The sequence below is a fragment of the Octopus sinensis genome, linkage group LG3 (assembly GCF_006345805.1).
Source record: "Octopus sinensis linkage group LG3, ASM634580v1, whole genome shotgun sequence".
NCBI lineage: Eukaryota > Metazoa > Mollusca > Cephalopoda > Octopoda > Octopodidae > Octopus > Octopus sinensis.
Genome location: NC_042999.1, coordinates 115,458,749 through 115,471,553, shown reverse-complemented (window position 1 = coordinate 115,471,553; position 12,805 = coordinate 115,458,749). Strand labels below are relative to the sequence as shown.

General features: G+C 35.2%; 1 protein-coding gene across 2 annotated transcripts in view; it reads left to right on the top strand.

Annotated features, from left to right (window-relative positions):
* The window catches only part of LOC115209099 (methylenetetrahydrofolate reductase), a 67,066-nt gene that overhangs the window by 31,821 nt on the left and 22,440 nt on the right, over positions 1–12,805 (top strand). For both annotated transcript variants that reach the window (XM_036501241.1, XM_029777222.2), the window contains 4 exons: positions 640–750; positions 1,776–1,969; positions 3,525–4,088; positions 4,982–5,164. In XM_036501241.1, the coding sequence (XP_036357134.1) occupies positions 640–750; positions 1,776–1,969; positions 3,525–4,088; positions 4,982–5,164 (1,052 nt within the window). The remainder of the gene's footprint in view (positions 1–639; positions 751–1,775; positions 1,970–3,524; positions 4,089–4,981; positions 5,165–12,805) is intronic.

Here is a 12,805-nt window from a genome sequence, read left to right as displayed (position 1 = left end):
ACGAATTTTTGGAAGCATGGAAGTTTTGAAGGATGTAGTGTCCTGACAGCTAACAGCTGATGCAAATAGTATATTCCATGCTTCAGCAATTCTGAACATAAAATGTTTCCAAAGGTCATAGGTGCTGTGTTGTTTTTTGATTTTGTAAGCATGTCCACAAGTGTTAGACATATGGAATTCAAAAAGGTGTCCAAAGTTGTTGGAAAGCCAGTGGATAATCTTGTGAGTGTCTACCAAGACTGTTGCCAGACACAAATATTCTATACAAATTAGAGCCACCACTGATTTGTTACAACATTTCACATATGAATACTACTATGTAAACAATGCAATCAAGGATTGAAAAATGGGGTGAAATAGTTATTAAAATGTTAATCATTAAGATTTAAAATACAATTCTTACTAATAAGAATAAAGTTTCTAAAATGGATTGAGAAATACAAAGAATTGCTTTGGTCTAATAGTAAAATGCTGTTATACTTCCAGATGTGGGTTCAAGTCCCACAGGTAGCATTTGATTTTTTCTGTCCAAAAGGTTTTTTTTACCTAATATTTACATGCTATTATTTGTAGCTTTATTTGCTTTGAGATCCATCATTCCTGAAAAGACTCAATCATTATTTTATTATTATTATTCAGATAAATTTCCAGGCCATGTGGCTAGCACTGTGGATGAACTACCTTATGCTGTAGACTTGGTCAGATTGATACGAAAAGAACATGGAGATCATTTTGTGATTGTTGTTGCTGGTAAGACCAATCTTTTATTATCTAACAAATTAGGACAATGCTCCAGTGTGACCAGAACCAATGGCAGACTGGCCTGGTTGCCAGCTTGCCCGATGGCAAATGGGCCCCTGTGCCATTAGAATTTGTATATGGGGGCCCATGTTAGTATCTAAGGGGCCCATCTCCTCAAGTTTGAGAATTTTTATTCACTCATGGAAAAATGTATTAATTATTTCAGCTTGGGTGTGTTTGTAGACAGTTGAAAAGAATACTTTCAACAAAAACAATAATTAAATGATAGCATTGTAGTTGCTGATGAGCCCCTTTGTAGTTGCAGGTGGTCCCCCATTGTCTCCTGGCAACCAATATTTTTAGACCCAGTCTGCCACTGACCAGAACTACTCAGGTTTAAGTGTATCTAAGAACTGAAGAATTATTTTCTTGATCCTTGCTGATAATACTGTTTCCAAAAAGGGAATAGAAGTTTTTTTTTAATATTTTTTTATTAAATTTCTTTTTAAGTTGGCTGAGAGGTTCGAAGATTGCAACCCAAACGTATAGTTTTGGGTTTAGTCCCACTGAATAGCATCTTGAGCAAATGTCTTCAGCTATAGCACCAGGCTAGCCAAAGCTTTGTGAGTGGATTTGGTTGACAGAAACTGAAAGAAGCCTATCATTTGTATGTGTGTGTGTGTGTGTGTTCATGATGATGCTGTGTGTCTTTGTATTTGTGTTTAAGCACCCCCACTCCATCTCTGCTTGGCAACCAGAGTTGGTTTGTCCAGCATGGCCACAGTCCATTGACTGAAATGAGTAAAAGATAAAAGATAACTTAGTCATGGTAGATGGACCAATGCAGCATATGTATGCCATGTACGTACATCGTTAAGCTCCAATACATTTTTGCAATAGATAATAGAGTAATGAATCAGAGATGCCTCACTGGAAACCTAAAGTAATTAACAATGTTGTTTACAAAATAAATAACACAAAATTCTCTTAAATATATTTGTAAATATCTACAAACTGTTTTCCTTCAAATCCAGGTTACCCCTCAGGTCACCCAGAATGTGCTTCTTACGAAGAGGACTTAAAACATCTGAAAGAGAAGGTTGATGCTGGTGCGGATTTTATTATAACACAACTATTTTTTGAAATGGACACTTTTGAAAAATATGTCAAGGATTGTAGAGAAATTGGCATCACCTGTCCAATACTACCAGGAATTCTTCCTATTCAGGTAAAAATGTGTATTAGTTTTTTTTTTGTTTTTTATGATAATATTCCCAGGAAGTTTAGCCAATTATTATCTGAAGTGAAATGCCTTACGTACTGGATGCTTTTTCTTCTTTTTTCTAACACCAGTAATTATGAGATCATCTAACAACTTGCAAGACAAAAAAAAAGGACCTCTTTACTTTGTGAGGCTGTAGTGGAGAGTGAGGTGATTTAATGCCAAGTGTTGAATGGCTAAATTATGATTAGGGGCAGACACAGATGTCTGCTATAGAGGAGATACATAGCTAACCCACACTATATAAAAGTGGGTGAGAGTTCTGGAAGGAAGACAAAGATGGTGGCAACAAGGTGTATGTGTGTGTATGTTACACATACATATATAGATATGTGTGTGTGTTACACACACATATGCATCATGTAGTCAAAAGCTGTGCACATGCTTTAAAAAGGTATTGTTTCTTTTCTTGTTTTTTTCTTCTTTAGTTCTCTTTTACTCTACTTTGATAAAGGGTTCACCCGAAACATTAGTTTACTTTCTTTTCCTTTTTCTTTTGACAACATACAGTTCACTGTGTACACTTTTTTTGGTAATATTTTTTTGTGTACTTGCATTTCGTTCGCTTGTTGTAACTACTCGCATCATTCAAAGGTCCGTCTTTTCCCTTCATTCCATTTGTACTATTTCACCTAGGTATGCATGCATGTAAGTATGTATGTATGTTCTGAAGGTGCATAGCTGAGTGGTTAGAGGTATTCACCTCACAATCGTAAGATCAAGAGTTTGATACCTGGCAGCACATTGTGTCTTTGAGCAAGACACTTCATGTTGCTCCAGTCCACTCAAATGGTAAAAATGAGTAGTGCCTGTATTTCAAAGGGCCAGCTTTGTCACATTCTGTGTTACGCTGAATCTCCCTGAGAACTATATTAAGAGTAAGCTCTGCCACTTGCACATAAATTTCATGAGAAGGCTGTTCCATTGATTGGATCAACTGGAACCCTTGTTATCATAACTGATGGAGTGCCAGTTGTATGTATGTATGTATTTAAGTTAGTTTCATGTAACCCAGTGCCCCCTGACTGGCTCCCGTGCTGGTGGCACGTAAAAAACACTATCTGAATGTGATCGATGCCAGGGCCGCCTGACTGACTCCTGTGCTGGTGGCATGTAAAAAGCACCCACTACGCTCTTGGAGTGGTTGACGTTAGGAAGGGCATCCAGCTGTAGAAACATTGCCAGATGAGATTGGAGCCTGGTGCAGCCACTCGCTTTTCAGACCTCAGTCAAACCGTCCAGCCCATGCCAGCATGGAAAATGGACATTAAACGATGATGATAATGATTCATATATGTGTATGTATAAAACACGTAAGATGATTTAAACAAAGTTTTTAAAATGTACAAAAATATTATATGCTATTATATTCTCCTGATTAACATATTTGTTAATTTAGAACTTACCAAAGTATACCCTTTAATATTTCAATGTTGAAATATAGCCAGAATTAAAATTAAATCATCAGATATTTTTTTTATTTATTTGCTTATTTCTACAGAGTTACCTGTCTCTTCGCCATGTCAGTAAGCTGACTCAGCTTTCAGTGCCTGAAGAAATTCTTAACAGCATAACACCAATTAAAGACAATGACGAAGCTGTTCGCAACTTTGGTGTGCATCATGCAGTTGAATTAGGAAAGAAACTTTTGAACAGTGGTTTGACAAAAGGAATGCACTTTTACACTCTCAACCAAAGGTTTGCCACAACTGCAATTTTAAAACAGCTTGGTCTTCTAAATGAGGAAATCAGCAAGCCTTTACCATGGAAGCCTTCTGTAAACTATGTAAGGCTTGAAGAAGAAGTCCGCCCAATCTTTTGGAAAGGTCGTCGTAAGAGCTACATTTGTCGAACAGCAGACTGGAATAAATTCCCAAATGGTAGATGGGGCAATTCTTCACATGCTAGTTTTGGAAATTTGACTGACTACTATATGTTTTATCTAAATTATTCTAGTAATGAGGAGCAATTAAAATCATTAGGATTTCAGCTAGAAACAGAGCAAGATGTGTGGAATGTATTTTACTGTTTCATCAAAGGACATGAAAACCAAAATGGAGTAAAGGTGAGCTGTGAAAAACAATGTCTTCCTTTTCTTAGACAAAAGAGTAATGGAAGATCTTCAAGTCTAAGACAATTGATTAAAAATCTATATTTCAGTAATTCTTTCCAGTTTTGTGGCTACAAAACAAACAAAAGAAGTTTAATTCAATTTTTTTTTATTTGATTTCAAGTTAGTTTATATATAAATTTCTAGTTTTATTCTTTTTTAGTACTTTATTGTAGATATTTTTTTTTCTCTTTCTTTGATAGTGTGTTGAATGGTTTTGAAACTTTTTAACTGCTGTATATTACAGCTGGCATATATTTCATATTTCTAGAAAAAGATACTATTCACTTCAAAATCTGTTGTCAATTAGACAGACTGAGGCGAGCAAGGTTATATCTTGCTTAGGGGTACAGTGTAATGGTTATAACAAGGTTTGAATTTTTAAACAGACAGTTAGCATTTCAGCTCATAACTTCATTGCTATCATGCTTCTTGATATTGTCTGGAACTCAAAAACTAAGTTTGGTAATATAGCTGAAGCATTCCATCACATTTACAAACTTTTGTCATATATTTGTATGTGTGTGTGTGTAATGTTTATAGACTATACATATTATTACTTATGTAAGAGAAAACTTCATTCATACCCACATACTAATTGATAATCAGAAAAGGTATGATGATGTTTATAGAAAATGTTATTGTTATTTGAACAAGCTTTTTTTTTTTTTTGTTTTTAGCTTACACCAGATATGTATGTGTGGCATATTAAGTATGGTTATAGTTCAACATTCATTAATTGCTATATGATTAATTAATATCTGTATTTTTTTTTTTATTTTTTTTTTTTGTGAGATCAGAAAAATAATAGAATCTGTTTCCACTTTTAAATGAAACTGCTTTTACAGGTAACACACATACCTTGGAGTGATGATGCCTTGTCTCCAGAAACTTCTTTAATAGCAGACCAGTTGGCATATCTGAACAAAAATGGTGTTTTGACCATAAATTCTCAGCCAGCTATAAATGGGTTTAGTTCAACCCATCCAATATTTGGTTGGGGAAACCCCGATGGATATGTCTATCAAAAGGTAATTAACATATTCTTCTCCATGTGTTCTAAATATGTATACTAAGAGAAGATTATGATTCCTCTATAAACAGTATTTGGTTCTTCATAGTGATCAATCTCTTTTTCAACCAACATTAGTAATAATGTTAAGACATAACCACTACCTTGTTGCTTTCATATTTTCTAAAATTCTTTAACACCTAAAAAAATGTGAGTAATGCAGCCAAAAATTTCTTACATTTTTTTCAAATACTAACAATAATGTCACTTTGTTTGGTCCCCATATTTATTTTAAATATCCTTTTAATTCAAGCAACAACATCAACAAAACCATGCTGCTAAATGTTTCCCACAATACCTTAACATCAACAATGATGTTAACACCCTTAACTTTCTACATACAAGGGTGAGCTGAAAAGTTCATTGACTGACTATGAAGGAATAAGGCCAGAGCTGCTGTGAAATTTTGCATGCATCACTTTCAGCTCTTCTTATTAATAAATGCATTGTTTCTTTCTTGATATCTGACATCTGACTGTTCAGCGAAAACTCAAAAGTAATTAGTAGTGACTTCCTGAAAATGGACAAAATTTGGCATTGTGGTATTACCCCAAGTACCTGAAGAAAAAGGGTTTAGCGCCGCCCCACACCCCCACCCCCAACAACAACAACAACATTCATGCTGACATGGACTTTCCAGCTTTATTGACAGTGCAAAAGTGGGCTGCTGAATTTAGGAGGGTGGGGAGGGAGAGTCTTGATGATCCTAGGTCTACAACTGCCACCACCAAGGAAAACATTGATCATGTTCATCACAAGGCAATTGACTATAAACCAAACAGACAATGCTATTAGCATATCCCATGAGAGAGTTGAGAACATTCTGCACAATGAACTTAGCATAATGAAGGTTTTTGCATCAGGAAAAAAGCGGCTTTTTTCCTGATGAAAAAACACTTGGCCAAGAACCAGTATTGCAGTGATGACATCATAACTGCTGTTGATAACTTTTTTGACCAACAGGATGAAGTGCGTGGACCACGAGGAGGACTGTGTTGAAAAATAAACCTTCTTTTGTCACAATCCATGAGAGTATCTTGATCAGCCAATGAACTTTTCAACTGACCATTGTACATTCCTTACATTCTATAAAGACATGGGGGAATATCATTTCAGTGGACATTTTAGCCCCTATCTTGCACCAGATACACTCTTGTAAATTCATATTGCTGTAATCCTTGTTGTAACCCCTTTCCTATTGGAGACTCTGTTGTATTCCTTTTGATATAACCACTGTGTGTGTTTTAATTTCTGTGTTATCTCTGTGATATACTCATTGTAACTTTTATGATCTAACTAATGCTGCAACTACTATGTAACCTATCTGACTAATTTGTATTATTATCCCTATAAAATTTCTCCAATGGAATTATTTATGTAACCATTGCTGGTTCTCTGATGTAACCACTGTATATTTCTACTAAGGTAACCAGTATACAGCCCTTTTATATATAACTTATTCTACCTATGGGTGAAACTGTTGAAATTAACCCCATTTTGTTTTCCTCTGATGAAACCACTCTACAACTAATCCTATATTTCTTGTATATCCATCTGATGTGAACCAGTGTTGTGACAACCTTTTTAGTAATATGCCTGATAACCCCGGTGCTTTAATAAACACTTTTGTGAATTATTTTTGTAAACAACTGATCTAAACATTATCACCTCTCTTGAAGAGACTTAATCCATGTTATATCCATTAGGACAGGATAATTCTTAACTCTAATAACATGTATGGCACAATCTTTGATGTCACAGCAGAGATTAGTTATTTTGACATCTTACAATTCATGGTATATCTGATTACTGCAATACATGTTGGATCACAAATGAAACTTAACCATTATCAGTCATCATTCTGTTGTAACTTAACATTAGTCATTATTCATGTTATGAAAACACAATTATATACTATCATTACAGACTTAATCAGTTAAGTCTGTGATTTATGTCTGGGGTTACAACATAGGCTACCCATAAGTATTCATTGTTGTAATCCCAGATGTGAATCACACAGCTGGAATGATCATTGTATTAATATTTTCATGTGATTTGTCAAAGGGTGAGATAGATCATTGTGTATGACCTTTGTTAGATTCTTCAAGTTGGTGAGATCAAAGAGATTGATGTTAAGTTGGATCAATGATTAGTTGATAACTGCAGTTAAAAGTGGACAAGGAAAGAATTCCAGAAGGTTTCAGTTCTTTGAAAGGATGATTGAGCAAAATATTTACTGTAGTGTCTACTGGTGAGAAACAGAAGAAATAATGAATGGAGGTAATTTGCAGCTTGCTAATTGCATTAACAGTGTAAGAGGCACAAAAAAAAAGTAAGTGGATATAAGTGGAATGACTCTGCTGTTCAGTTAAATGGTTTCTTTTGGATATTGTTTAATATTTATGTATGTAGTAGCACTAATACAGTTTTGTAAAAGTGTCAAAGATGGATTATATTTTCTTTTTCTGCTGTTGAGACTATAGTATCCTCACTGAAATGTTTCTACTCATGAAATAAGTACATGCCAGTCCCAGCACTATCCACATGCAACCTTGAAAACTCATACTAGATCTTGAAGTGTTAACTTGTATATGGATTGTGCCCATATGCATAAAGTTAAAAAGAAATTAAGAGTAATAACATCTGTATAAGAGTCTACATGCTTAAAAATTATGCTGCAATGCATACTGGCAACCTTTCAACCTACATCTATCTAATAGCTTTGATATAGTATAGTTTAATTAGGACTTGTGCTCTTTTCCTTTTATACTTTACCAATCTATTTGCCATAATTTCTCACCATCAAAACTATTCCTGTAACTGTTTGCGTAACTTTTTTAAACTACTGGTGATATAACATTTGTAACTTTTGATATCGCAACGGCACTGATCTGGACAACACAAAATACCACACATGCTGTATGACAGGACTTTGATAAAGTTGATTATTCTTATTCTTTTGACCATCATCCTTATTATTAAGTTGACTTATGTCTTTCATCCTTTTGGGGTCGATGAAATGAGTACAGAACTGGGATCGATGAAACAAGTAAAGAACTGAGGTCGAGGAAATTAATTTATCCCTCACCCAAAATTTCAGGACTTTTTCTGTAATAGAAAGAATTATTATTACTTACAGGACCCGTGGAAATTCCACGGAATGGAAAAAGGTTGAGAGGAGTTATTTAAGAAAGAAAGGATTATATGCATTTTATTGCATATAAATCTTGTTGCATGTGCAATATATAATACAAAAATATGCATTGACAATTTATACAATACTTAGTACACATATCATTCGTTAGTATTTAATTCGGTTGAAACTGTAAGATCAATATATATCTGCGTATTCCTTATTATGCAATATTTCATCATAATTACTTTACATTATATACTATTTATGTGCAAAAATCGATATAGAGAATATGCACAATGTTTTTATTTACATGATTAGTTTCAATTCCATTGCAAATTTTTTTTTTAAATAACACCCACAGCTATTTCACGTCCATTCATAATAATATATAAAATTTCCTGCTGCTAAGCACATTCTCTCTCTCTCTCCCCCCACTTGCCTCAACAAGCATTTTAACCATGTGATTCCCTTCTTCATATTAACATTTCTTTTTTCTCTTCACCTCTCACTTCCACTAATACCATGAGTGACAGCGTAATGCAGCCGCTGGTTATCTGCTATCTCACTCACTCTCACACTCCCTCTTCATCTTTCAAACAAAGTAGAGCGTAACGTGTGAACGAACGAACAAGCAGAATTATAAACGTACCAGTTGCGTACTGGGGTCAATCTAATCGACTGTCCACCCCTCTCCCCTACAAATTTGAGGCTTTGTGCTTATAGTAGAAAGGATTATTATTATTAAGGCGGCGAGTTGGCAGAATCGTTAGCACATCAGGCAAAATGTTTAGCGGCATTCCGTCCACCTTTACATTCTGGGCTCAAATTCTGCCAGAGTCGACTAGCTCTCATCCTCAAAATTACTGGCTTGTGCCAAAACATGAAACCATTAGGGCAGCACGCTGCCAAAATTATTAGCGCTTCAGATAAAATGCTTTGGGCATTTTTCCCGACTTATTGCTTTCTGTGTTCAAATCCCACCGAGGTCAGATTGGCTTTGCATCCTTTCGAGATCGATAAAATAATTACCAGATAAGCACTGAGCTCTGTGTAATCGATCTCTCCACTCTCTGCCCTTGTGCCAAAATTTGAAGCTTCTACTGAAAACTTCATTGAGGGTAGTGGAGAGGCATTTTTTTTTTTTTAACAGTTTTTGTCCAATATATTATCTTCTTTTGTTGATAATGAAGACAGAAAATTCTATGATCAAATCCCATTAAGGTTGCCCTAGTTTTCCACCTTTGTTCAGGTCAATAGAACCACTACCAGTAACTATACCCTTTAAAAATTGCACACTGCCTTGCCCAAAAAATCACCTTTTGTTTGTTCCCATTGACCGTTGTCTCGTTTTATTGCTAATGACTAATCTACTTAAGATTTTGTAATTAGTCTCAGTCTAGTTAAATTGTTTCTGTTAACTTTTGTTGGTCGTACACTGTTCACAGTAAGCACCAGTTTCAATCCCATGTCCATTATGTTATATAAATGTTGCGTGACAATTTACTTGCATATTAATCAGCGTAAATTAATGACAAACAAAATGTTTATGGATGAGGGAATATCCACGAAAGTGTGCAGAATCACGACTACTGCGTTATGGCATCACGTGATCTCCGCCCGATTGCCCTAAATATGAACAAAAACCAAAAAAATAATAATTTCAATGGAAGAGTGACAACAAATTTTTAAAATGGTATTATAATTTCCACACACACACACCCAATATTCAGAGGCTCACTCGTGTATTACATTTAAAACTGTTTTGGCTAAACTTTACAACTATATCAGAAATAGAATTTGAATAAACATAAGTTATCAATCTGCAGTGTTTACTCCCTGAACTAATGGTATTCACCCCCAATATCTTATAGATGACATCTTCAATTTTTTGTCTTACTTTGGAACCAAAACGTGAAAGCTTAAGTAGCTACTCAAAGACCTTGATGCAATTGAGCTCCATCTAAGCTTTTTAATCTTAGAAATTATTTGCTGATCCATAAGTTAGTTTGCAAACTGAAGTCTAGTCCCTCGTTTAGATTCTCGACGTCCTTGCAAGTGTGGTCAATGTTAAACTCGCTTCAAAATTTCTTACCCAGGCTGCGTTGGCCAAATGAATCAAGGGTTTAGGTTTACATAAATGTTTCTCGTCATGTTTTCGAATTTCTAATTAGTATTCAAGGTGTCTCTTATTTTCTGCACGTTCCAAATTTTCTGGAGATTTGGTTGACACTTTGCCTGTGGCAGACATCAGCAGTTCATTTAGCCCGGATGAACTCTGCATTTCCATTGTTCTTGTAGTTGGGGCCGAATCGTGTGGAAAAATGACGTGTCAGTATGACCAACCCCTCGGTACAGGAGCTTTTAGTGGATTATCGACTGAATGTTTGTCATTTTGCTCACTACAAGATATGCAAACACAGTCAGAGTTAAGTATCCTCTCAATTCTGAGTCAATGGCATTATCTAAGGATGATGGGAAGAGATCCAATGGACTTACGCTTTGCACTTGCACTAAAAGCAAATGCCACTATTAATGATTGTCGCGCTATCACACATCCTTAATGTTGCGGTGGAGATGGGAGTTAATGCATTTGAAGTTAAACGGAATATGACGCTGAAAAAAGGTAAGATACTTTATGTTCTGAGCTCAAATCTTCCCAATGTCGACTTTGCTTTTCATGGTTCCAGGATCAGTAAATTACCTATCCGGTATATTCCCAATACATGATAGGAATATATAACATTCCTAGATGTGAATGGTATTATTACTATTATAATTGATTATAGTTCTCTCTTAAAAGCGGTGAGGATTATAAAATTACGGATGTGTTAACTACTGTTTTGATGCGATTAATGTATTACAAAATACTGTAAATCAATATATTATTATCAACACTGCATATGCAACTGAAGCAAGATATATGTGAACAGCCTGTCTTTTCAATAAAATCTCTTTGTGGACAGAAAAGAATGAAATCAGCTATATTGATTTCGATTCTGACATTGGAATCTCATGAACAATTGAGTACCGTTTTCCCAGGTACACTGCATGTCTAGCCACTATCATTAAAAGATTCAGTAAATCGGTAACAGTGTTATATTCTGAAACTACAATGGCCTATAGAGTAAATCTTTAAATCTATAGACATTAGCCGACTGCAGATGTATATTAAACATTGGTCAGACACAAGCAACTTGTCTTTCCACAAAAACTTTGTGAACAATAGAACATTATTACACTCAAATATAACATTGCTAACGTGTAAATAATTCATTAATCAGGCTAGCTGCCAAGAATATGCTATTTACGCAAATTGATTTGTCCAATTTACCGACGTCATTAATAGCAGTGGCTGTATGTACAATGCCTCCGCAAGAAGGGTGCTGCTCAGTTCTAGGCAAGATCCTAATATAAATGTTGAAACTGACCGCACCTCTTTTTTAACACAAAGAGATCGTATAAAAGAAAAAACAACTTATGCTTAATTTATACTCGAAATGTTTGTTTAAATTTCTTCTGAAGTAAATTAAAGCATCAAATTATCATTAATTTATATTTTTACTGCAGTTTTGTAAACGCCCTTCAAAATCTTGCTCCATCCCACCTCTGCATTATAGTTCTAAACCTCAACAGAATTTACTTATATTTTCAATAAGCATCATGTTTATAACGAGGATGGAGGTCGACGTAATTGGTTGTGTCTCTATCTAACAATTTTGAGGTTTTGTCCACGTAAAATTTGTATAAGTGAGAATTTTTTAAGTATGGAATTGTAATCCAAATATCTTGTTGCTTAGCTTCACACCTCTCAGAGTGACTAGTCGTATGACCAAAGGAATTCCAGCCATGAAGCGCTTTTTAGAAGTATCTAGGGCGATACCGGTTACTTTCTCCTCTTTTTAAAAATAGTAAGCTACAATTTGAGCGAGATTTAGCTGCTTTCTATTGGCCGAGCGACCGTTAGAGTAAGGATGAGTTGTGTGAATAATAAGCCTATGGTGATACATTCGTGTCAAAAACAATAATGAATCTTTAATTTTACTAATTCAGATATACGCAGTTTGTCTGTCTTTACATTCTGAGTTCAGATTCCTCCAAGGTCGACGTTGCTTTTCATCCTTTCGGGGTCGATAAATTAAGTACCAGTTGCGTACTGGAGTCAATCTAATCGAAAATTTCGAGCCTTGTGCCTAGAATAGAAAAGTAGTCTTAAGAGTTAAACTGTTTTTCATGTGGATTTTCGGCAGGCGGATTCAAATACGAATGCTAGCAAAGAGTTCTCTACCCTTGGTAGAATTTCGGATCAGGACGCCTACATAAGTTGGATTTTCTCTTGTTTTGACGGGAAGTTTTCCAATTTTTGAAACTTTATGATTTCCCCCTCATATTTCCAAACCCATCCGGACCGTTTTGGCCAGTTTGGAAATAATGGGGAAAGTCTTTCGGTAAAAAAAAAAGAAAAAA